Here is a 25772-nt window from a genome sequence, read left to right as displayed (position 1 = left end):
ATCACATTAGGCAAGCTGCTGAGCTGCCGGGGTTAGGCATGTCCTCACCACTCACAAACAACTCATACTCAGGAAGTGAGGGCTGAAAGAGGGGTTCTTCTCCGGTATTGCTGTAGGCAAGCCAAGGAAGGATGGCTGTAAGTGAGAAATAATGTGTAACAGGTTGTGGCTAAGGCTGGACAGGTTGGGCAACAGGTTGGCACATCACATGGGTAGGAAGCCCAAGCTCAGCTTCCATCCCCACCACACCCCAGAACCAGCCCATGGCTGGAATTCCCCAGCGGGGCAGCCTCAGGGCACCCTCGACAGACTTGGCGGCGGGCCTCTGCCCTCTCAGACACATTCCCAGGTGCCAGGGTCAAGGGACTTGTTTGGGAATTAGACTTTTCTGTGGATGAATTTCTTCAGTAATTGTATCTTAATATAAAATACTCTAAAATAAAGCACTGTGGCCAGCGATGAGGCCAGGACCCTAATTATTAAGTGAGCTGGGTACTCAGTCTAACTTTATTTGTTTGTCGGGCCACACAGCTCGCAGGATCTTACTTCCCCAACCACGGATTGAACCCATGCCCTCAGCACTGAAAGCACAGGGTCCTACCCACTGGACCACCAAGGAAATTCCCAACCTAATTCTGAAGCAGACTGTGGCACTGTCTATGTTTCTTCCTACCTCTCTGGCCACTTCTCTGCTCGTTCCCTGTGATGACGACTGCGGTAACCACGGCTCTTGCCTCAAGACTGATGAGTCTATTCATATTCACTCATGGCTCTAAACAGGATCTATTCTCTGATGACTTTCAAAGCTGCCAGCCAGGTCCTCTTCCTTGAGCTTCAGACTAGTATAAACCACCACCTATCTGACGTAAATTTCGATTTGGTGTCCAGAACTAAACTCCTGATGTTTCTCCCCACCAAACTCACTGTTCCCCACAGAAACTGGTAACACAAGTTTTCCAGCTGTTTAAATCAAAACCTTGGAGTAATCTTTGATCCTTCTTTTTCTCATACTTCTCATCCGATCCATTAAAAACATGTCTTAGTGGCTGTCTCTCTTGAAAACACACCCTGAATCTGAGCACTTCCCACTACTCTGTTGCCACCGCCTTAATTCAAGTCACTGTCCTCTCACCTGTGCCGCGAGTGCCCACCTGGTCTCCCAGATTCTACCCTGCCCCTTCTCGTACTGTACCCCCAGTCTACTCTCATACAGCACTGAGGGTGACGCCATTAAAATATAAGTCAGATCAAGCCACTCCTCTGTCCAAAGGCTGCATAGGCTTTGCATCTCTTCCTGGGTCAGGAAGATCCGCTGGAGAAGCACCAGGATACCCACTCCAGTATTCCTGGGCTTCTCGTGACTCTGCTGGTAAAGAATTTGCCTGCAATGCAGGAGACCTGGGTTCAATCCCTGGGTTGGGAAGATCCCCTGGAGGAGGGAAAGGATACACACTCCAGTATTCTGGCCTGGAGAATTCCATGGAATGTATAGTCCATGGGGTCACAAAGAGTCAGACACGACTGAGTGACTTTCACTTTCACTTTAGCATAAAAGCCAAGGTTCTTCCTCTGACCTACAAAAGGCCTGTCTGCCCCCATCCTCTTTTTGACTTTATATCCTATTTCTCTTTCCCTTGCTCACTCTACTCCAGTCATCATGGTTCACTGCTGTGTGTATCGAAAACATTCCAGGTACATCTCTGTCTCAGGGCCTCTGTGCTGGCGGTTCCCTCTACTGTACAGACGAGATCCACTGGGTCTATACACTCCCTCACTTCCTTCAGGTCTCTACTCAAATGCTGTCTTATTAGAAACAGGTTTATCCTCCCATTGTTGGTCTCCTCCTATCATGCCTCCTAGAATGCATGCTCCTTGAGAAAAGGGAATTTTTTGCCTGTTTTGTGTACTGTTGTATCCCCAAGTTCCTAGAACAAGGCCTAATATGTAGTGGGTACTCAATAAATATTTGCTTGAAAAATGCCAAAAAATTCTAGACCTTGCTCCTGTACAGTTAATCAATAAACCAAGATATATATACTGAACTCATCAAAACTGTAAGTAATTCTGTATGATCTTGGGGTATGTTCACAAATGTAATATAAAGACAGTACTTATGCTGATAATTAAATAGTTTGAGACAGAATCTGGTTTAATGGTTTAGGAAAGAAAGCATCATATAACAGAATAGCTCTGCCTGCCAACTGGGATTAGGAAAATGAGCTGAGGCTCTCAGTCTTAAACTACAACTTGACCTGTCAAGAGGGTGCCTGCAACCCAGAACTGTCTCTCCAACTACCCCACCTCCTCACATAATGTGACTCATGCTTATCTGTTAGCTCAGTCCCCTTGTAGTCAAGCTTCCTCCCTCTAACAGAAGCATGTATGTATGTCATGCTTGACTGTATGTCAAGCCTTGCAGGATCCCAATGACCTAGCACGTAGGGGCTATGTTCAGTCAAATGCCAACAATCATGAAGGGAAAGGAAGTGATAGTGGACTCAAGTGATGGTGATGGTGATTCCAACCTGACCATCTCATAAGGAATCACTCTAGCTGCAGTGAAGCTTTCCTGTCCCCATGGCCAGTCTACCCCTATGTCCCACCAACTGGACATCCGAATGTCCCTTGATTTCCATCCACTGCTCTGGTTCCATGAACCAGATGGTTCTCCTGAACTGGCCATTTCTTCCCCTAGCCTCTCTAGGATAAAGCCCAGATTCCCTGATGGGCTGTCCCCAGCGTGGGTTGGACCTTTCCCCATCTCTCCACCTTACCACTTTCCCCTTATACTGCACTCAGCATGCTGGCAGCTACCACATCTAACTCCTTCAGTTTTGCTCTGAGATTCTGGTCCAAACTATTTGCTCTGCCTGCAATACTTTTTTCTTTTTATTTCCTCAGAATAACTCCTTCTCAGATCTGTTAAGTCTCCACTTAAACACCACTTCTTCACAGAAGCTGTGCCTGAGCTCTTTCACAGTGCCCATCACGCTCCACTGGGGTCTGTCATGATGTCAGGAGGCCGCCTGTCTCACAGACTGCTGTCACCAGGACAGAGCAGCGCCCGACACTGGGTGGGTGCTGAGTGAAGACTGAGGAATGAGTAAGCGTGAGAACGCACAAATCAAGAAGTCAGGTCAGAGCCTGTGTGGCAGCTGCACCAACGAGAAGGCAACAGCTTTTCCTGCTCAAGTCCTTCTTTTCCTGCCTATTTTAAATAAAATACGTTTTAAAATCTTAAAGAGTATAAGCTTGATTTTTTTTGGCAAGGCTGGGGGCTTGTGGAATCTTAGTTCCCCAACCAAGGATTGAACTTGGGCCTTGGAAGTGAAAGCAACAAGTTCTAACCACTGGACTGCCAGGGAATTCCCTGAATACAAGCTTCTTTGAATGATGCTCCAAAACTGATATGATAACCATCACCCTAGGAGGGGGGTACCTACCATGTTAACATCCAGTTGCAAAGAGATCTAGATTTACAACATAAGAGCATAATTCATGAGCACACTAAAAGGAGACAAAATTAAAATGTAAAGGTAAATGTTAAGTTTAATTCTCATTTTGCAAAACCCAGGAATTTGGTGGGGGAAATAAGTAGCCTTTCATGCAGTTATCAACATCAGCCATGTACTAAGAACAAAGAGACCGCCTTCTGGGCCACCCCCCAACACCTGGAACTGAGCCACTCTGGTAGACACACTGTCGTTGCATGGCCAGTAGAGCTGGACCCAAAGAGGAAAGACAACCACACCTCAGCACTGGAGCTCAGGCAGGAGCCGAGGGGAGTCTGCAGCCGGAGTTCCGAGCTGCATTTTCACAGCCGAGGGACTACCTGCGGTACAGTCAGAGCTCCCCATGAACCAGCTTGTATTCCCAGTCTGGAAGCGTAACATGCTTTCTGCAGGGCTGCTTTCAGATAAAAGAGAAAGTATGTCTTTACCTACATTTATGTTTCCACTGAAAAATAAAAAGTCTAACTAAACAAACAGGTATTGAGTTTTACAAAGGAGTTATGATAAATGCTTTGGTCCCTGGATCTCAAAAAATCCAAAGATCCTGTGGGGAAGGTTTCATTTTCCTACAATTTGTTTAAGTGTCTTACACGGACTCAGTGACACAGACGTTGCTGCCTTCTTACTGACTGCAAAAACACGACAAAGGAAAGAAAGGCTACTCCCCCAACTCTGCAAGCTGACATGGAGGTAAATAGTTAAGCAGCCACCTGATATCGAGAGAGCATACCCAGACCTAGCCAAAGACGCCAGGTCCCAGTCTCTTCGTTTGCCCTCACACAGTGTCCTAGGAGGGACATTAATGAAAGGCCTAATGACCTGTCTAATGAGGTATAACTACCCAGTGTACAAAAAGGTCAGCTAAAATTGAGTCATGAAGGCGACGTAAATTTAACCAACACCCACAGAGGTATCTGGATCACCACCTGGTCTGAAAGTTAGTTTCAGCTGATGGTTACAGTCAGAAAAAGTACTTTGCTACCAGTTATATTAAATATTGCTTCTGAAAGTCTGGCAATAACAAGATGACTATTTTTCTGAGACTCGCTTTAACAGCAAGTTCTAGACTGACATCGACCTGAAAAGTCCATCCCCACCCCTACTCTCTCACAGAGCAATGTCATCTAAGCCTTCAATTTCACTCTGACCTCCACGCAAACGTTCCCAATTGGCTCTGCACCAACCTATCAGCTTCTTCCAACCCAAATTTATCTTTCCTTTCCTTCTGTGTTCCCTCACCCCCATTTAATGGCATGATACCCAGTCACCAGAGTTCTTTCCTCATTCATTCCCCAGTATCTGTGAGGGCAACAATGGGTCAGGCACTGTGCCATAAGGTGGGGCACAGGGCAGTGATCCAGACAGGCCAGGTCCCTGGAGCTTAGTTTCCATTTCTTGCTACACCCACAGCTGAATACCAAGGAGTGATTTGACAGAGGGAACACGATGACAACGGCATGTGACAAAGACCCCGCCTTTGCCGAGGTAAAGTACACTTGGCCACGATGCCTGTGAAGTACCCAGCCCTAGAGAGAGGTGTATTTTACATTTAATCCTGAGAAGACAATGAGTTTTTAATTATACTCATAAAACATTTTTCAACATGAAAACCTAACTCACTGAAGTTTTGTGTTTTCTACCTTCTATATGGATACAAGTATCCTGTTGGTGTGAAAATGGCTATTTCTATGGCAGCAAGAGACACTTCAGAGTTACTTAATCTGCCTTCCTTCAGATTTCGGGTATAGGGTGTTCTGAGGGCACCCCGGAGCACAACAACCCTGACCGGTGTTCTCTAACTCTAACATGGCTTCTGGTCACCAGGAAGGTTAAGGAGGTCTCCTGGGAGTGGAAATGCCTGGTGTCCTTCACAAACATCGCCTGCTTGGATGCAGAAAACTACTTACCAACTAGGCCATGATTATGCTCAGCTGTAGTTTAACAATGTTCTCGCTATTAAATGTGACATGTAAAATAATATAATCTCAGGACAGTCTTTGCCATACCAACCCCCTTTTCCTGTTTTCCTTTTGGTTAATGTGTAATGAAGGAGGCTGGTTATAAAATACAGAATGTATCTGGGATATGCCCACCTGAAAATAGCCATTCCTTTTAGGATTTTATAATTTTCTGATTATTGTTTAAATGATGCTCAGTGTCTTACTATTGAGACTCTAAGGTCTTTCAGGACCAAGACTGTGTAATTAAGGAGATCACAGGTCCCTGAAACTTAACACTTCAAGGTATTTTGCTAACATTCCTATAATACTTGAAGGCATTTAAATGTTCTTTGCACAACAATCTTAGCATATCAGGGATATTAAGCAGTGAAGGGGCTTCCCTGGTGGCTCAGTGGTAAAGAATCTGCCTGCCGGTGCAGGAGACATGGGTTCCATCCCTGGTCTGGGAAGACTCCACATGCAAGGAGCAACTACACCTGAGCACCACAACTATTGAACCACATGCCACAGCTACTAAAGCCTGGGTGCCTAGAATCTGTGCTCCGCAGCCAGAGACGCCAGCGCGATGGGAAGCCTGTGTGCCGCAACTAGAGAGCAGCCCTCACTCACCACAACTAGAGAAAGCCCAAGCAGCAACAAAGACTCAGCACAGACATTTAAAAAAAAAAAAAAAGCAGCGAAGGAAGGAGAAACAAAGACAGTAATCTTGAAAGAATAACCACCATGACCAGGAGCAAAAACAGCCATTTGAGCACAATATTTTAATTTTGAAAATAAGAGCTGATGAGAAATACTATGTTCAACCATTGCCCCCACTGCTTCAAACAACAACCACCACCACCACCACCAAGCTTTGTCCCCTTAATCCCCGGCACAGGAATATGAGTGCAAAAGGCTGACAAGTAACAGGAAGTACAGCTGATGTCTCTACCATCCCCCATCTCCCTGACAATGAGAGGATGCCTGGATGACAAATACATATCTCACACGCTCTGAGAGCCACCCCCAGAAAGGCCCCTCTGAGATGATAACCATTTCCTAGCAGGAACCACCACTGGGCTGCAGAAACCATTAACCGCGTGGAACATCCTCTAATCTGCTGTGGGATGCAGAAATACAAAACCATCTATCAGCAAGCACCAAAAGAGACCCTAAGGGTCAAAACTATTCATCAACAAGCACCAAAGAAAGTCTGAGAAAGCAGTATAAGAGCTCTATGGTCACCTTTCAAATACATACAAGCAAATTCATTATCCTAGGGAACTGCACTGCTGTTTGGTTCGTAACACCTGAGTTAGGAAACACAGGAGCTTCCTGGTCCCTGCCATCATTCTCCCTCCACTTAAAATAAAATTTATTTGGCTGTGCCGGGCCTTAGGTGCAGCATGCAAACTCTTAGTTGTGTTATGTGGGATCTAGGGGCTTCCCAGGTGGCTCAGATGGTAAAGTGGGGTCTAGCTCCCACACCAGTGATTTAACCTGGGCCCCCTATATCGGGAGTGTAGAGTCACAGCCACTGGACCACCTGGGGAATCTCCCTCCACCACTTTCAATTCAGTCAGAGAGCAAGAAGGGGCTGAAGGCCAGGAGAGACAAAACAAGTTCAGTATCATTCTTTACACAAGCAAGAAACTTTTAGGAGGGTTGTTTTTTTTTTTAATGTTCACTCACGATAGAAAATTACTATGTGTTCTTCTTATATTCTTTTTTGCTAGGCTTTACATCCGTTTAATGTAATCAAATTATATGCACAACTTTGTATCCTGATTTTTTTCACTTAATATTTTGACATAAGCATTTTTCATGTTATCACAGTTTTTAAGGATTACTAATTATGTGAACCAGCTCTTCCTTTCTCTAGTGTTAGACATTTCTGTCATTTTTAAATTGTTTTGTTATAAATTACACAGATTAAAAAACTAGGGCCCAGTAATTATATGATTTGGGCTTCCCAGGTGGCTCAGTGGTAAAGAATCCGACTGCAATGCAGGAGATGCAGGTTCAATACCTGGGTCAGGAAGACCCCTGGAGAAGGAAATGGCAACCCATTCTAGTATTCTTGCCTTGGAAAGCCCATGGAGTGAGGAGCCTGGTGGTCTACAGTCCATGGGGTCACAAGAGGGCTGGACATGACTTAGCAACTAAAACAACAATTCCATGATTTGCCTAGCATTATCATTCTAAGCAAAAATATAATTTTGAAAGAAAGAATAAAGATTTTGAGATTGTAAAGCAATACAGTAAATCTCAAAGCCAAGTAGGAAGTATTTCCGGTTATATTTTGGAATTATCTATTCTCATGAGAAATTGAAAGTTGACAGTTGGGGAGGAGCACAGTTATCCCAGGCCAGAAAGAAAGACCGTGCTCAGTACTTAGTTTCCACTCCTCAAAGCCTTCATTCCTAATCTTTCATGGCAGAAGACAGACAGGAACCCTTACAGATGCTTCTGGGAATGGCTCTGAGAGGTGGTGGGGACTGAACTATCGTCACGGCAATCCTGGATCCCAAAGAGATGTGGCATTTTGTCATTGGGAACCTTGAAAACTGACAGTACCTAGGACAAAGGCATTACTTGCAGCTCCTCTTCTAGGAACAGGAACTAAAGAGCACATGCTAAGGGTAAGGTTTGAGTGTATTTGAGTAAAGCAGGAATACTCACTTCTTCCTTCTTAATCTTTAATCCTGCTTCCTAAGTGTTCATTCCCATCACCATGAAACTGAAATATTTACTCCATTTGTCACTTCCTTTGTCTGGATTTAAAAAGATGGTACATTAACGAGCGATTCCTGACCTAATGGCTAATTCATGAGTGAATGTTAGTGTGCTAGAAAGTCTTACTGTTTTCATGTTTTTCTCAGTATCTTTTCTCCATTTTTATTTTCACGAGCCCAACTTTATGTGAATTATCTTTCATTCCCCACTTTTAAAAACGCCTGACAACTAAATTTCCAAGTAATCTGGACTTTTAGGCTCTCTTGAAGTTTACTTATACAAAGCTGCTTTTTTTGTATGTATGTCCTGGGACTTGTTAAAGCGTACTGGGACTTCCCTGGTGATATAGTGCACGGGAGTCAGCCTGCCAATGCAGAGGACATGGGTTCGATCCCTGGTCCAGGAGGATTCCACATACCTCAGAGCACCTGGGCCCGTGCGCCACAACTTCTAAGCCTATGTGTTGAAACTACAGAAGCCCACACACCTAGAGCCTGTGCTCTGCAACAAGAGAAGCCACAGCAATTAGAAGCCAGTGCACCACAACGAAGAGCAGCCCTCTCTCACCCCAACTAGAGAAAGCCTATGGGTAGCAATGAAGACCCAGTACAACCAAAAATAAATAAACTAATTTAAAAAAAGAGAAATGCGAAAGGTCCTCCTCCCCCCCAAAAAAATAATGTCCTACTACTATACTGCATATAAATTCTCAAAAACAGCAAAACCTCCAATTTTTTTCTAGACACTGTCTGATTTCCATAGTGGATTTATCCTAGATTGAAACTCCTATTATATATACACATGAGTGACTTATTAGGCATCAGAAGGACTCCTCTCCTGCTTCTAAGTGACTGGTCACTGATTCTTGTGTTCTGTGAACACCAACTTTATATTACAACCTCCCATATCAGATCACACTGTGCCCCCATTTCATTTCTCCTCTTATTGTATAAACAGAGAATCAGTTCAGAGAAAGTAAATCCTGTTAGCATTACTGGTTTATCTGGTAAGTTAGCCTGTTAAATACTGTTGATTACTTTATTACAGGCCAGATTTGATAACTGCCCTCAGCTGCCCCAGAAAATGGAATGGATGTTAAGTAATTATTTGTCAAAGGTTCACTGCCATAGTGATGAAGAAACACTTTGAGAGTCTCTATGCCCATCTTTCTTATCTGAAAACAAGTCTCTTTCTCATTAGAGGGGCTAAAATAATGCATACACATCCACAGGACATACTCATCACATTTAAGCCGTATCTTCTCCAAATGCTCATTCAAGGAAGTATTTGTACTGACATTTAAAGCACCCTCCCACACCCTCTCCAGCACTACAGATGGTAATTGCTCCCTTCTATCCTACTTGGATTTTGGCCTACTTGTCTGTCTTCTATGTGGGCCAATGCTAAAGTAATGAGGGTTTCTACAAAGAATACAATGATTTTCACAAAGGTTTTCTGACAGGATTTGGTTAACAGTGCCAATGTTCCCCCCAGATCACATACCTTTCTCTCGAGTTATTTATACAAGTATTTCCAGAGATAGAAGAAAAGTCAATAAAATGCACAGCCATAATATCCAGAGTTACGGGCCAGCACTGATTTATGAACAAGAGAAGAACAAAGCTTTCTTAAAAAACTAATTTGATCTATTAACATTATCATAGTTTCAATGTACCTTCTCTTATCACTCTGAGGGGGAAAATAAAAAACCTGCTGCCATATCAAATACACAGTGAAAATTAGTTCTATCAAGTGCCAAACTGACTTTGATGATTAGAATCAGGGACCACCTTTTAAAAATCACGCATTTCTTTTCCCCGTATTACAAATCTTTATGTCTTTTGGGAGAGTACTTTTTTCCTTTGTTAAAATTTAAATTTTTTTAATTGAAGTACAGTTGATTTACAATGTTGTGCCCGTCTCTGCTGTAGAGCAAAAGTGACTCAGTTTCACACATTTACACATTCTTTAATATTCTTTTCCATTACAATTTATTCCAGGAGACTGGATATAGTTCCCTGTGCTATGCAGTGGGGCCTTGTAGTTTATCCATTCTAAATATAATAGTTTGCCTCGACCAACCCCAAACTCCCAGTCCATCCCTCCTTTTTCCCCTCCCCCATGCCAACCACAAGTCTGATCTCTATGAGAATCTGTTTCTATTTTGCAGATAGGTTCATTTGTGCCATATTTTAGATTCTGATTGCGAATCCTACTTCTAGTGGGTTCCAGTTATTACTGTAGAAATCACATATTTGAATTTTCCCAGCAAGTAAAAATAACAGATCAGATCCAAAGTACTCATTCTATAGGAAAAGTAGAACAACCAGGTGGTATAGGAAAGCCTCTCACAACAGAAGCTTTAAACTGTAAACTGTGTGTGTGTGTGTGTGTGTGCGCGCGCGCGCGCGGGATGGGGTCCTCCCACCAAAAAAAAAAAGGTGAAAGTGTTAGTCTCACAGTTGTATCTGACCCTTTGCAACCCCATGGACTGTAGCCCACCAGGCTCCACTGTCCATGGAGTTCTCCAGGCAAGAATACAGAAATGGGTAGGCATTCTTTCTCCAGGGGGATCTTCACCACCCAGGGATTGAAGTTGTGTCTCCCACACTGCAGGCAGATTCTTTAATGTTTGAGCCACCAGGGAAGCCCATTAATCCAACAGAACTAACTGTCTGCTAAAAAGCCTAGTCCAAAAGCAGTAACTTTTGCACATTTTCTGTAAAATGGATGGCCTTAAAACTCTTGTTCCCTGGTGCAGCTTTTCAGAAGGAAAGGAGTTTCCTTATCAAGAATGTATCTAGATTCTCTTACTTCCACCTTCTCCATATCACAATAACACATGAAGTGTCTTTCCTAATTTAAACAGCTGTTCCTTTCAACTGAAGGGTCACAGATTCACGGCTCTTCGATCTCCAACCTTTGTGCCCCACAGCTTCAAAGGTCTTCTGTGCCCTGTGCCACCAGGCTCTGGATATTCAAAAGTCACCACTTCCTTCCTCCTGTGTCCTGCCCTCAGCAATGACACCGTGGGAACGCTGACGATAAATAACGTTTATAACCTTCCTTGGTGTTTCTCCAAGGCAGCTTTAAACTTTTCTATTCCTGTCTGGTTCTTTAGATTCTGCAGTAAACGCTTCACACAACCATTCACAAGTCCTGATCTTCCGGACCCCTCTTTCTCCGTCGCCATTCATGTGATAATGCCTTGAGAATACTTCACCTCACCTTTTGTCTCCGCAAGTCCATCCGCTTCCCTCTTGAGCTTCAGAGGTAAGCCAGGCCCAGAGAGATGTGGCCAGCGGACACTCCGGGACTGGCTGAGCCACCCGCACCTTCTGGAGTGTCCCTTCTCCCACCTGCCACCTGAACTCTCTTTCCTTAAATAAAGACATGTCCCCTCAGGTCCCTTCTCACTGTGAAAGACGATGGACCAGCTACGCCAAGTGCCCTTTGTCTGAGGTTCCCATACCTCATATCCTTAGCCATAAAGCGGCGGTCCTCACACAGGTAAGGGGTGCTTACAGGTCGGTGCTCACAGGTCGGCAATGGACAGGAGAGCCTACGTTTTCGCATCCAGTAAAGGGATGGGTTATGGCCAAGGTCCTTCCAGGAGCCAAAATTCTACAATTCTACGACCAAACCTGCAGGTCCTATCTCTGAGGTGAGAGGACCAACTCCGGGGCGACTCCCGAACTCCGAGCCCGCGCTGGCAGTTAGAACGGCCCCCTCCAGCCCCGGCGCTACGTATCCCCGCCTCCGACCTCGGGCGCCGGGCCGCCGAGGAGGCCCGGCCAGCGCCCGCTCGCCGCCGCGCCATGCCCTTCTACATCCTCACCCGCCGTCGCGGGCCGCCTCTCACCTGGCACGCTGGCATCCCCCGCCCTGCGCCGTCCTGGAGACCATGGGCCCGGACGGGTATCGGCAGCCGCTGGCGATGCGTGAGGGAGGCTTCCAGGGACGCTCGGGCCCCGGAATCCAGCGCGCCGCCACGGGGAACGCGCCGCCTGGTTTCTAAGGAACCGGGGTCTCTGGAAAAGCAGGGGCGGGACGGCAGGAAGTCTGCGCATGCTCCATGACTGGGAGGACCAGCGCTGGGCGGGGCCGTGTCCAGGAGCTACGCATGCTCACTGGCTCCGGGCGGAGGTAAAGCCGTCTGGCTGGAAGCCCTGGTCATTCGTTTCCGGCGGTGGAGGCGGCGGAGGGGATGGTTTCCCAGCCTAGGCTTTTCCCCAGTCGGTCGCCTGGCTGGAAGAGCAAGGAGGTTCTGCGTACTGTGGTGGTCCTTGGTTGTCTCGGAATGAAGGAAGGTCTGCTGCTGGATGACATCTATCTTTGCAGAACAGCAGTTCTCTCGAACTCGCCGGACTTCCCGGCTTTCTGACTCCTAAAGACTCGCTTTTTCGTGCGTATCTGGGCTCCTCTTCTTTTGGATGTTCTTTGGTTGTTCTTACATGTCAGTGCTTTTCAAGACTGCGGCCTTAGTCCCCCTTGATCTCTTTACTGGAACCGGTTTTCCGACCAATAAATACGACTTTGTAACGAGACTACCCTTTGTTTCACCATACTGTCTGCTAGAGCAGCGAAAATAACCTATAAACCTTAGCATAAAACAAACTACGCTGGAAATGTGTCTGGAGGGAAATGAATTTACTATGGCTTTACTTATGGAACCAGGACATTTGTGCTTAATCTAATACGCCACTCTTCCTTCTACACTAGCTTTTCCCTTTGCTCAGTCGTTCAGTGGTGTCTGACTCTTTGCAACCCCATGGAGCCCACCAGGCTCCTCTGTCCAAGGAATTCTTCAGACCAGAGTGTTAGAGCGGGTTGCCGTTTCCTACTCCAGGGGAATCTTCCCGACCCAGGGATCGAAATTGCGTCTCTCACATCCCCTGCATTAACAGGCGGGTTCTTTACCACTCTGCCACCTGAGAAGCCCCCATACTACACTTGATCTTAGCCAAAAGGCCGAGAAGCGAGCTTTTCCCTGTGAGTCCTGTAAAATGGCCTTGAGTGAAGCATTCTGTAGTAATGCAAGTTTGGAAAATACTGGATTAAGCTACACATCTTAAGACAGAATCTTTAGAGCTTTTAATTAGCAGGTGATGTTTGAGCATCCATGACAGTTTTTGCTGTTTACTAGGGCACAGAATCCTTTTCCAATTCCAGGAAACATGTTTCTCTGAGATATGGATTTATATGCTCTCCAGCAAACCTCCTCACCCCAGTGACTTAGCCATCACCAGTTCCCTGTATTATTTTGCACACAATTGCCTTGTCTCTTGCTAATCTCCCTCACGTCAGTTCACTCATCCTGTGATGCTAACATCCGCTAAGTATTTCTCAAACCTGCCTTCTTGTGTTTGACCTTGGCCTTTTCTTTGCTTCTAGTCTTACTCCAGGTGAACAGAAGCATCATTGATTTTATCCCTCCTCTGCATAAAACCCTGGTGCCTTGGGGGCAGGGGAGGCAGCTTGAGGCAGAAGCAAGCCTGTCACACCAGGGTACACCCTCCTGGAGGCAGGGCCGTCGTGTATGCTGTGTGCGCCAAGCCCTGCTCTATGCATGCTGTAATCCTCTATTACCATGGAGCAGCAGAATTAACCAAGTTAATGGGGAAACTGAAGATGAGAAAAGTTAATGTCCCAGGGTCACCCAAACTATGATTTTTCAGCATGAGTTTTTCCCTTGAACTGAAAGGAAGCTAACCTTGATACCCCTTAAGAGTTTTCTGTACAGTGTCTGGAGTGAGCATATTTGGGATGTATTAACATCTTATTTGGGGACTTCCCTGGTGGTCCAATGGTTAAGAATCCATCTTGCAATGCAGCGGATGCAGGTTCAGTCACTAAGATCCCACATGCCATGGGGCAATGCAGCCCATGTGCCTTGGAGCCCCGTGCACCACAACTAGAGAGTCTGCGCCACAGCAAAGATCATGAGTGCCGCAACTAAGACCTGGCACAGCCAAATAAATAAATAAATATCTTATTTTGAGGAGAGGAGGTCTTATGGCCCACTTTTTTGAATTTGCTTTTTGTTTCAGATGAAGGTTGTTTCGCAGGAGAGAATCAAAAGCGTGAGTACCTATGCTCTTTGGGGTCTGGCAAAAGTCTTCAGGGTCCTTGAGGAAACACCAAGGGCCTGGGCACTCCCAACAGATAAACTGGGAAGGGGCCAAACCTGCCAGGACAGCTATGTTACACTAGGGATGGTCAATCCCAGTAAGACTCACAACAGAGACTAGACACTCATGACTGCTCATGGATGTGTATTTTAATAAAAATAATTCTGTCAAAATACAACAGGAGTTTTTTCATCTCTCAAGTACAATTTAATAGGATGTTTTGTGTTAGAATTCTCTCTAAACCCTCCCACACCCACAAGTTTCATGCTAATGCCAAGTATCAACTTGCGAGGACAAAGGCAGAACCAGTGTGCACAATGTGGAGGACATCCGAGTCGGCTGTAGTTACTAATGGAGGAGAGAACCCTATGCAAAGAGGCGGCGCCTGAGGCAGCCAGAGTCCACGATCTGGCCACAGGTCTGGGTGCACGGGACTCGCGGCCAAGTAGGGCTCCGCTGCCCAGCTGCCACACGGTGTGCATACCTGAGTTGTGAGCAACCAAAGGAACTTTCAGCTCTGACAGATCTCTGCCTCATCTTTGTGCTTGCTTACGGGCTAGGAAGATGCTGGGAGGTTGGGAAGTCCCCCTTCTCCATCTCTTGGTGTCCCTGTTCTGCCAGCCCACGTCCAGCCACAGACCCAGGTGGGTGAAGGACAGGGGTTCTGGCTATCGTTGCATGTCCGCCAGTTTCTGCTCTGGAAAAGAGCGACCATTTGGTGGAACAAGAGGAAAAGGTAAGAGGGAAAGGCTGCTCCCCCAGAGTTGAATGACCCAACAGAGCCAGGTCTTCCTCCTGCCTCCTTGGCTGAAGTCCAGTTCTTCACCAGGACTCCTCCCAGGTGCCTGCCCCACTCTTGGCTCCTGGAAGTAGGCTGGTAGGACTGGGTGTGTAGCAGGGGCTCCGCTGGTTGGCAGGCAGGCCTGGACTATCAGCAAGACAGTGGGCTCAAGCAGCTTGATTTTGGTCCTCTCCACGGCTTGTGGGGCAAAGGCTAATGTCCCAAAGGTGAGCTGTCCAACTGGGACACAGTGCCCCTTTGGAGAGGAACAGAGTAAACAACTTGGACTCAGCTGAAACAGTGAGATAAGGCACAGAAAATGGGGAGGTGGCCATGGGCACTGAGCGTGAGCCAGGCGGACACCCAACCCCGAGCAGCACACAGCTGTCCTGAGCCCTCCGGGGCCCTCTCAGCCGCTCCACAACCCAAGCCCAGGCACCCATCCCCACCCCTGACACACCCCTGAAGGTACCAGCTGCTCAGACATTGCTGGAGGCCTCACCAGCCTAATCCCTCGCCTGCCATTCAGCTTTAGGACTCAACAGTGTTGTCCAAGCCACAGGGATGAGCTTAGTCCCAGTTCTGCCCCCGTCTGTTGAGTGTCTTTGGCCAACTCACTTAATCTCCTGGGCCTGTTTCCTTATCTATAAAAGGAGAGGATTGGTGGAGTAGATGGTCTCTGAACTTCATTCCAATTGCAAAAGCCTCTGGTTTTAATTCCCAGTCCTGAGTGCTTCCAATCATTTTAACAGCCTGATTTTTCCAACCCATTGGTTTGGGAGCTGGGCATTCCCAGGTTTGCAGAGGATGAACTTCCTTCACAGACAGGACACCACCTTCCTGATGCTTCGTGGTCTCTGGGCTGCCAGCCGGGGCCCCAGGGGGGACCAAGAAAAAGCAGCAACCTTCAGGGTGTGTCCCGGGACAGAATTCTGGGGGAGCACAGGGCCGAGGGCCCTGACCCCATCACCAGCACTTAGTTCAACTCAATTATTTCTCTTGTCCAGCTGTAGGCCCAGCAAGTCCCAGTGGGCACCTCAGGCCACTTCCAAACATTCCAGTATGCACTGATGGAGAACCCAGATCCAGGCAGGGACTGGAAGCTTGACTTCTGACCTTGCCCCTTAGCAGGGGCTGTCCGTGCATTCCCTCCCGCTGTGAAGCAGATGGGGAAATCCCTGCCCCTCCTCCTGCTCCTCTGGGAGGGCACCTCCCTTTCCTTCCCGTGGGCGGTCAGTCCTCTCCACAGATAGCCTGCTCAAGTCCTGGCCTCCATCTTAGCCCTTCCTCTCCTGATTCCCTGATGGCAGTACTAAGACAGTTTCTGACCCACTAGCTGTGAGGATCCGTCGGACATGGACAGTGGGACATCTGTCAAGTCCATGAGGTCCCTTCCTCTAGCCAGCAAATACTCATAACAGTCTTTCCTAAGAATGACTGGGGCCAAACTGCAGGGAGCTGCCTGGCACAGCTACAGTGAGGCTTGGCCTGGGGGGTCAAAGGTTCCATCCACTCAGGCGACAGGCAGTCCACAAATCTGCCTCCACAAGGTCCTGGCTTCTCAACAGGAAGTGTTGATTCCATCCAAGCTGTGCAGAGACGATGAAGACCCAGGCAGGAAGAAGGCAGCCCCTGTGCCCAGGGACCTCCCTGTAGGAGACTCCCTCCCCGCAGCCTGACACACAGCAGCTCTCGGGTCGAAGGCAGGTAGTTCCCAGGCAATCAATTTAGAGGAAATGAAGTATTTGGCCATCTTAACAAGGAAAGGCGGGATGATGAAAAGGGAAGAGAGAGAGAGAGTCAAGGCAGGCAGTGAGAGGCAGGGTAGGATGGTGGACAGCGTGCTGGCCAAGCACCCTCTCCTCCCTCGCTTTGCTGTTAGCCCTGGGCCAAGTCATCTCTTCTGTGGCCCCTTGGCCCTGCTGTTCTCTGCTCAGTTCAACTCTCAGAGACCTAGGCACCCACACCTCTCGGATGCTGCAAACCAGCTTAGCCTATCCTGCCCACTGTGAGGCTCCCAAAGCCTACTGGGCTTTCCTAGGCTGCAGCTGGGCCTGTAGTTCAACAAAGGGGAAGCCTGAAATAAATCCCTTGGCTGAGGTGACAGAGATGATTCTTTTTTGATGAGTTGGGACTCAAATAAAAACATGGTGTCTGGACAGCCTCACCCAAGAGGTGCTGGACCACTAACACTACGATAAATACTGTGTCTTTTTTTAATATATATATTTATATATATAATCTCATTTTTTTTTACTTATGAAAATAATAAGCTATCACCAACGTGGATAGGCTTCATCACTAAATTAGCAGAAACCAGCTCAGCACAAACTCTCCAGAGATAAATACTGGTGGCTCAGTCAGGAGGAGGGGAAAAAAAAAAAAAAAAGATTAAAAAACCCCAACCTCTCCTCAAAACAACCCCCCTCTTTTCAAAATAGAAGGTGCTACATCAAGAGTAACCAGCCAATACTGTGTCATAGGCCACTGCACGTGAAGGGGGGAGAGAAAGAGAGACTGAAGGTGGGAGAAAGAGAAAGGAAGGGAGGAAGGGAGGAAGGGAACAGAAGAGGCCAGGCAGGAGGAGTGGACTCTGCTCGTGGCTTCCGGGTCCCTGCACCAGGTGCCGATGGAGGGCAGGGCTGCTCCAGCCCTGGGGCCAAGGGAGGGCGAGGCGGGGCCAGCCAGCGTGGTCAGCTAGTGCAAGTAGTCGTCGACTCTGGCAAAAGAGCAAGATCCCAGGCCCGCTCGGGCCATGAGCCGTAGACACTCAGATGCCTGGCCCAGGGCGAGCACCAGCGGGGGCTGTTTTGGCAGGTTCTGAGACTCTGTGGGGAAGAGACAAGGCCTGGTCACTGCCCTGATCAGGGCTGAGCCCAAGTCCAAGTTCCTTTGGGAGCAGAAGGTGGGGGGAGTGGACAGAATCTCTCGGAAGAGAGAGTTCATATGCCTCCATGTGTGTCCAAACCACCAGGCTATGGCCCTGTCAACAGCCTGTGGACCTGAGCTTTCTTTGGAGCAATGAGCTGGCCTGGGCCCAGGTCACAGTCTAGGGCCCACTGTGATCTAGCTGGCCAACTCAGTTGGGCAGAGGGAGGTCAGGGTTCTATCACAGGAGCCCAAGAGTCCTGTGGGCCACCAGACAGCCTCTGGGCAGAGTTCGCTGCCCTGATCTGGACAAACAAGGAAGGGGTGACGGGGCCACCCCAGGCCCTCCTGGGACAGCTTATTTTTGTTAGCGCCACTTACCTAAAATGGCGCTGTTGAGGGCGGCACACACAGGCTCCCTCTGGATGGGGTCAAGCTGCTGGCCAACTGGACAGCTCCAGGGGTCTGAGTAGGCAAGCAGGCTAAAGGCATCCTAAGGAACAGAGCACTTCTGAGAGGGCTGTGGTACGCACCACCACCCCCCATGGCTCCAGGGGGATACGGGGCCCTGCATGGCGTCAGGGAGGGCACAAAATACCCCGATGTCCCATTTCCCACTGCAGTCTTGTCTAGAGCTCACGCTCTCCTATTGCTGCTGCTCCCAGTGCCTTCCCAGTCACCATACCCCTGTACTACCAAACAGGAGCCCATTCTGTACGAGGGCCTGGCTTGCTCCATACCTGCAGCATCTCCGTGTGGGCCAAATTCTTGCCATACTCCCGGCCCAGCTGCTCACTCAGTGCCTGCAACTCGCGGCCGAACAGGATAATTCTTTCCGTGGCTGCCTGATTGCCCCCGCAGAGCTGCCGCCGCGGATGCCCGTCATCTGCACCCAGAGCCCAGCAGGGGGCACATCGGGAGGGCACAAACAGACAAGGGAGGACTAGGGTGGGGACCCCAAAGAGAACATGGCAAGAAGGACCTAGGTTGGGGATGGGGGTGGGGGTGCCCTTCTGGTGGAGGCAAGCGAGGGCTTAGAGGCGCAGGGGGGCCACCCCGAAGCTGAGCTGTTCTGAGTCTACCCAGCACAGGGTCTAGGGATCAGGCAGGACTTGGAAGCTTTCCCTCTCCCACCCTGTGCAGGATGCAAGGGGGTTCATAAGGCTACCTGCTCTCACCAACCCCCTCTAGCCACTACTGCGGGAACTTGGCCTGGGCAGCAGGCCGAGGTCTTCCCATCACAAACACCCACTTGTGACGGCTACAGAGGCAGTGGATCAGCCTGCCCAGCCCCACCCCAACCTCCAACGAGGGGAGACCCGGATTGAGCACGGCCACCTGCGGAAGAGGGGGCGGGCGAGGGCACGGCCTTACCCATGCTGGACTCATCCGTCTGCAGGTCCTCATGCTTGTAGGCACCGTTGACGATGCGTGTGGACATGCTCTCTAGCACACCATTGGGGTAATGCTCCGCCTCCATCTCCATCTCACTGTCGCTGTGGAGAAGGGTGGAGATGGCAGCTGACTAAGTGGATATGGTTGGTGCAGCCTGGGTGGGCCCTCATTGAGGCTTCAGCCACAGGCTGCTGTGGATAAACTGAGGTCCCTAAAGGGCATGAAAGGATAGCTTCCAGGTTCTCAGGCTCCAGCACTTGGGCCCTACTGTGATGCCAGCCATCCCCAGGGGCTTGTCACCTCATTCCCACTCCAGTCCCGACGCTGCCTCTGTGACCCTCGCCTCCCCAGCCCTCCTCTGAGTTGGCACACCCCTTCTAAGCACCCCTAGATCCCCAATGACCAGGGCAAGTGAGTCATGACAGGCATGTCTGGGAGCTAAACCCGGGTCAGCCTTGAAGCATGCCGGGGCGCTGAGAGCCACCTACAGTCTGCAGTTTATAACCTCTACCGGCCCAAACTGTCTGGCTGAGAGCTGAGCCCAGAAAAACCTCCTTTAGTATAGACCCCGGGTGTTCTGAGAGACCTGGTATCCTTGGAGGCAACCACATTCTCAGTGCCAGTGCCTCTGGAGAAAGATGGGGCCAAGGGAAGCGGCAGCTGAATCACGAGCTAGACGGGAAGCTGGAGCCAAAGCCTGGCCTGGCAGGTCCACAACTACTATTCCAGGCACAGGGCTGGCAGGGAAGTTGGGGATACAGGGCAGGGGGGTGCTCACAGGACAGGCTGCAGTGGGCACAGAGCGGGAGGAAGAAGCTGAACAGAACAGGTACCTGGTCTCCTGGTTACTGGTACTGCTGTGGGGCTGGGACTTGGTGGAATCTGTAGAGTTGGACTCGGAGTAATTCACTGAGGAGGGAGATGAGGAGGATGAGGAGGATGACGAGGACGAGGAGGAGCTGGGTGCAGGGTATTTACTGTGGTTCGGTTTGCTCTTGGAGGAGGCGACGCCGTTGCTGCAGCTGGGACTATCTGCTCCTAAAAGCCAGGGGACGGTCAGAAGAGGAGGGCCAGCCTGCTGCCCAGCAGGGGCCCGGGAGTAACTGCAGTGGTCCCGTTTCCCATCCCCCCCACATCCGGCAGCAAGCCCCGAGCCCATCCTGGGGAAGGGTGTCTGGATGGCCTCGCTTCTCCACACCAGTTCTTCCCAGAGCCCTCCGGAGAGCGGCTGACCTGTGTTGTGCGTGTGGGAACTAGTGGGGCCGTGTCGGGGACTGAGGCTGGGGGAGCCAGGGTAGCTGTCCTGGGACTTGGGGCTTCGAGAGCTCAAGCTGCGGACCTCACTGTCCGTCCCGTTCACCATCTCCACAAACTGTCGGCACCTGCGGAAGGAGCAGAGCAGCCATGCTCTGGGCTTGGTCTGGGTTGCATATTCCCACCACCCGTGGGGCAACGGGAGGGAGCTGGCAGGGGCCCAAGCTTACTTAAGCATGAAGAGAAGGTTGGGATTATGCTCCAGCAGCCCTGGGTAGAAGCGCTGTGTGGTCTCAATGGCCTCCCCCACTCGGCCCTCCAGCACCAGCTTCTGAATCTCTGAGGAGAGAAAGAGCGAGGCAGTGAGAGCGCGGCCACAGACCCCCACACGTCTCCGCACTGCCAGGCCCGGGCACAGGTCAGCCGCCAGTCCAGCGGGCAGGCTCAGGGCGGCAAGCCCCCTGAGATGCTCACAGAAGAGACCGAAGAAAGAACCTGGCCACCAGGCCCACAACAGATCCTGGTTTCTGTCAAGTGTCAGGGAGTCCTCAGAGAACCATGGGGAGAGGGAGGAGTGGGGGCCCCCAGCCCAGAAAAGCAGGAGGGTGAGTTCGAAGGCCTGCTCCTATGGAGTACAGGTTGCCAGGGACCTGGCAGGGGGAGAGGTCTTGGCTATGAGAGTGTAATCTGGGGGTGGGTGCCTGGGCAGCTCTGTGGCTTGACAGGCTCCTCTTCAAGCCCAGACTCCTCTCCTCAGGCCTCATAGGGATGGCAATGGGAGTTCATGGTCTCTGGGCCAGGGCCCGCAGGTTAGTGGTCTTCAGGGGCTGCAGCAGCCCCTGCTGAGAAAGGAGATCACCCTCCTCATGCTGGCAGCTCCAGCGTTGACACCTCTCAGGCCCTTGGCATCGTGCTCCTGTCCTGGGGCCTGGTGCATCTTGCTGGGAGGGACTTCTGGGTCTGGGGCTCTTCTCACTCACAGACCCCAAGTCTGGGATCCCTTCCCGTCTGCCAGGCTGGGCACAGATTCTCTGGGAGACACAGACACACCCACACGCACAGAGACAAGAGGCTCAGAGAGACGCAGGCAGGCACACACAGACACACGGTCCACACACCCCTGCTCTCCCCCACTCTCCTCCCCTCGCTCAATCTCTTTTCTGGGCTGTTTCCTCTTTCCCCGCACCCTCCTTCCACAAAAGAGCCCCAAACACGCAGTAGGCAGGCCAGTACGAACACCAGGAAAGCTTCCTTGGGTTCCTTCAAAGGCAAAGGGCAGGAGCAGAGGTGGGAAGCAGAGAGAGTTCTACCACAGCGGCCATGGAACATCAACCTTTCCCGTCTGAAAACTTCATCCCCTCTCTGGCCAGGGGCAGGCAGCATGACTGAGGTTGAGTAAATGGTGGACAAGGCAGGGCAGTGGACTGGTAAGATGCAAACATACTCCTTCCAGAAGACCATGAATGGGGGGCTGCATGGAATCCTGAATGCCGGGGGAAGCAGACAAGCATGGAGGCGGGGGTAGCCAGCCACACAGGGCCCAGCTTGCAGCCGGCCATCCAAGCGTGCGTTAGGATGCCTGCACGGAGACATCCCCATGCTGGGACGGTCCTCGGGGGCAGTGTTGCCTTGAAAGAGGGACAGAAGCAGGGCCAGCCCAGCCCAGGGCTGGGTGGTGGGCTGGTCTTCTGGTGAGGATCTGAGCTGAACAGACTCCAGACAGGTTACCTAAGGCTGCCACAAGCCAAAGAGCAGGGACAGGTGAGGGAGGGAAGGTAGGAGCAGAGGACAGTCTCCTTACTTTGTCTGTTCTTTATGGATGCTTGTTCTTCCTGAATCGGGGTTTCAGTCATTCGGGCAAAAGCCGTGGCCGTGGCACAATACCCATGATGCACCAGGTAAGACGAGACCATGCTAGAAAAAAGGAAACGCTCAAGGTTGACACTTAAGAACTACATTTCTCACTGACCCCCTGGGGGGACAGACTATCTCCCTAAACATATCTTAAAGATGCTACCTCCACAGAATGAGAATAAAGGGGCTGAAACAAAATGAAAACTTCCCCCAGGGCTCATGCAGTCAGGCGGGGGGAGGGGCAGGTCACCAGAGCTGTCCTCGCTGCTGGAGGAGTGGCTGCAGTTCTCTGGGTTATGCTGCCCACAAGCGGGCCAGTGTGGTAAAACGAGTACACACGGAAGCACACACCATCTCCTCACAGAAGCAGCCGCCTCCTGTGACCTGCGGCAAACCCAGAGGCTGCTGTGCAAGCCTCTCTGAGGGCTTCCCGGAAGGGCGGCCAGCCAAGCAGTCCGGCAGCTGCCCAGATGGGGATGAGGCACGCCACGTGCGTGCCTTCTCCAGACACAGGAGCTCCTGTGGAGGCACCCCACATGCCTGGCAGAAGCATTCCAGCTCAGGTGAGCCTGGCCCTCAGGAGCGCTGGCTCTAGAGGGTGATGGGGAGCTAACCCACGACCCAGGTTACTCCACAATACACCACAAATCTAAGGTCCAGAAGCCACGGTTTCAGGCAGTAATATGGCCAAGAGGAACACAGTCTTTGGGAGATGGCCCTGAGAAACCTGATGCCCAGAAACCATTTAATCCCGCCTGAAACTGGCACATATAAGCAGCGGCACACATGGAGCCCTCGTGTCTGATGTGCACGAAAGTGTGTCAATGGTGTGTATGCATATGTGTATATGTCAATGGTGTGTGTATATGTCAATGTCATTACTGTAACTGCCCAACCAGAATGTCTGTAGGGCTGTTCTGTGGAAGGCACAGAAGTTCAGCTGAGTGTTCCCTTATGTTTTAGGGGTAAATGAGATGATCCACATAGAGTGCCTAGGCACAAAGCAACAAGTCAATATATACGACCTCTTATTATGAAATTATGTATTCATAACATTTTCTTACAAATAAGAATTATAATAATTATACTATTAAAAACACAAGGGCAAAAATTCTTGACAAAATAAGGTTCAGATGAGTCCATACACATATCAGAGGCCACTAAAATGTATAGTCCCCTTGACTCAGTAATTCTACTTCTTGAAAGGATACCCAGAAAATAATCTTAAATATAGAAAACTCCTAATGTATAAAAGGGAGACCTACACAAGCAAAAGAGAGGAAATAACCTGAAGCTACCACCAAGGGAAGCCACCCAAGGGGCTTGTGGAAAATGTGTCTGTGACATAATATAGCCATTAACAATGCCCATAAAGTGAAGTTATATGAAGTCACAGGATTTGGGTTATATGAAATACTCAGCAAATACTACCTATGAACACACACAGGCACACAGATACATACACATAAACAAATACACCCATGTGCTGAAGCCAGGCCCTGTCAGCTGAGAGCCTCAGCCCCTCCCCCACACAGCTGGGGCAGCTCACCCCTCCCCTTGCCTGTTCCAGCAAGCCTACTGTGGGGACTGGCACCATCTGGCCCTCCAAGGAGGGGCTGCTTCTAAGTTCTGGGGCTGGGGACAAGATGGAGTCGTGCTGCTATTCCTGAGAAAGCTCTGGCCACCTACCCTCTGCCTCAGTCCTCCCACAATATCCATCCCTCAAGAAAGAAGGCTGCATGAAGAACCCAGTGTATACCCACCCCCCACCCCCTGGACTCTAGGACCCTGGCATCTACAGGCCAATGACCCGGGCTAGGAGGAGACCAGCCTTCCTCTGTCCATCCTTGACAGCCAAGCCAACAAACTAACCCACCTCCTGGCAGAGTGGGTACAGCTCATTGCCCCACTCGGGCCTGCAGCTGGCAAGTGGCAGAGAGACCTGTATCTGACCTCCCTTGGGATTCTCTGTGGACCTTTTTTCCATCATAGGGAGTATCTGTCATGCCATGACTCTGGCCTCAGGTCACTGCTCAGGGTTGGATCCACCTAAACCTCTTGCATCTGCAGCAGTGGTGGTGGGAAGGGAGACCTCCCTAGGGCCCTCCTGGGTTAGGGGAGGGCTCTCTTCCCACCACCACTGCTGCAGATGCAAGGGGTTTAGGTGGATCCAACCGTGAGCAGTGACCTAAGGCCAGAGTCATGGCATGACAGATACTCCCTATGATGGAAAAAAAATCCACAGAGGAAGAGGCCACAGGGCATCTTAGAGGACATCCTCTGCAAAATGATCTGGGGAAGGGAAACAGCCTGCCAGTGATATCACATCCAGGGCCTTCTGATCCAGTGGAGGGGCAAAGGCTCAACCAGGAGCAGCTCTGGAGAAGTGAACTAAGAGAAGGACAGGAGAGCAGCAGACAGAGTCATCCTAGGAGTGCTTTCCAGAAGGAACGCTACCCATTAGCGTTCACAAGAGCAGCTTGCAGCAGTTCAGGGGTCTATGGGAGAGTGAGGCCCCTGGGAGGGGGCAGGGCAGGGAAAGGGTGGGGGCGGGGGACTCACTTCTGCAGCACCGCCTGCCACTCGCCAAGCCGGGCACTGATGGGGAAGCAGTGGACAGTGCCCTGGACCTTGGCACGCCACTCCCGCATGTAGTCCTCAATGTCAAACAGGAAGGGCTGCTGCCCAAAGTTGGCGTCCACAATCTCCCCGGGTGTCTGCAGGCCTACGGTGGGGTAGAGGTTGGCCTGAGGAGGAGAATGAAATGTCAGTTGGGCCCTGAGGGCAAGGGGGGGCAGCAGGGCCTCACCTCATCTCACCCCGCCCAGAGCAGGGAGGCGCTGGCTCCTGCAGGCCACTGCTTCGGCTCTGAGCGAACTGCAACATGGCTGGGGGGGTGGGAGGGGCAAGGCTAAGCCAAGTGCTGCCCACCTCCCGAGCAGAGAACTACTCCCCCAAAGTTAGAGGGGAGAAAGCAAAAGAAAAGCCAGGCTCAACGCGGAGTCTCCTTCCCCGCATTAGAAGCTGTAGTATCCCCAAAGCCCAAGGCCCCCATTTGGGACTCGGCCAGGGCACACAGAGGCAGGCCGGGCCCCGCCACCCTGCAGGCGTGCCTGTGAAAATCTGCTGTAGGGGTGGGTGATGGCTCCTCTCAGAGCGATCAGGACCACAAAAAAAGGGGTTCTGAGGGGGCAGGAAGGGATGCGGGGAGACAGGAAAAGAGGGGAGGAAGGGGAGAGTAGGGCCAAGGGTGTTAAGTGGTTTGGACCCCCTGACACTGGAAGAGGGTAAAGAAAAGCCC

The 25772-nt window shown here is 50.3% G+C and overlaps 2 protein-coding genes across 5 annotated transcripts in view; both read right to left on the bottom strand.

Moving 5' to 3' along the window:
- GFOD2 (glucose-fructose oxidoreductase domain containing 2) overlaps nucleotides 1–12279 on the bottom strand; it is a 40892-nt gene extending 28613 nt beyond the window's left edge. For 2 of the 4 annotated variants that reach the window (XM_043436628.1, XM_043436627.1), the window contains exon 1: nucleotides 12051–12279. The gene's annotated coding sequence lies outside the window, so the exon portion shown is untranslated. Of the gene's footprint in view, nucleotides 1–11660; nucleotides 11917–12050 lie in introns of those variants that run through there. The other 2 variants (XM_043436626.1, XM_043436629.1) reach the window with 2 other exon arrangements.
- A 2171-nt stretch (nucleotides 12280–14450) lies between these two features.
- Nucleotides 14451–25772, bottom strand: part of RANBP10 (RAN binding protein 10) — a 56918-nt gene continuing 45596 nt past the window's right edge. The window contains exons 6-14 of the mRNA XM_043437911.1: nucleotides 25034–25218; nucleotides 22419–22531; nucleotides 20848–20956; nucleotides 20597–20745; nucleotides 20197–20401; nucleotides 19343–19464; nucleotides 18709–18854; nucleotides 18350–18461; nucleotides 14451–17928 (exon numbers count right to left, since the gene is read on the bottom strand). Coding sequence (XP_043293846.1) covers nucleotides 17798–17928; nucleotides 18350–18461; nucleotides 18709–18854; nucleotides 19343–19464; nucleotides 20197–20401; nucleotides 20597–20745; nucleotides 20848–20956; nucleotides 22419–22531; nucleotides 25034–25218 — 1272 coding nt within the window. The 3' untranslated portion in view covers nucleotides 14451–17797. The remainder of the gene's footprint in view (nucleotides 17929–18349; nucleotides 18462–18708; nucleotides 18855–19342; nucleotides 19465–20196; nucleotides 20402–20596; nucleotides 20746–20847; nucleotides 20957–22418; nucleotides 22532–25033; nucleotides 25219–25772) is intronic.

The sequence above is a fragment of the Cervus canadensis genome, chromosome 18 (assembly GCF_019320065.1).
Source record: "Cervus canadensis isolate Bull #8, Minnesota chromosome 18, ASM1932006v1, whole genome shotgun sequence".
NCBI lineage: Eukaryota > Metazoa > Chordata > Mammalia > Artiodactyla > Cervidae > Cervus > Cervus canadensis.
The sequence above is the reverse complement of the archived record's forward strand: the minus strand, read 5'-3'. Positions and strand labels throughout refer to the sequence as shown.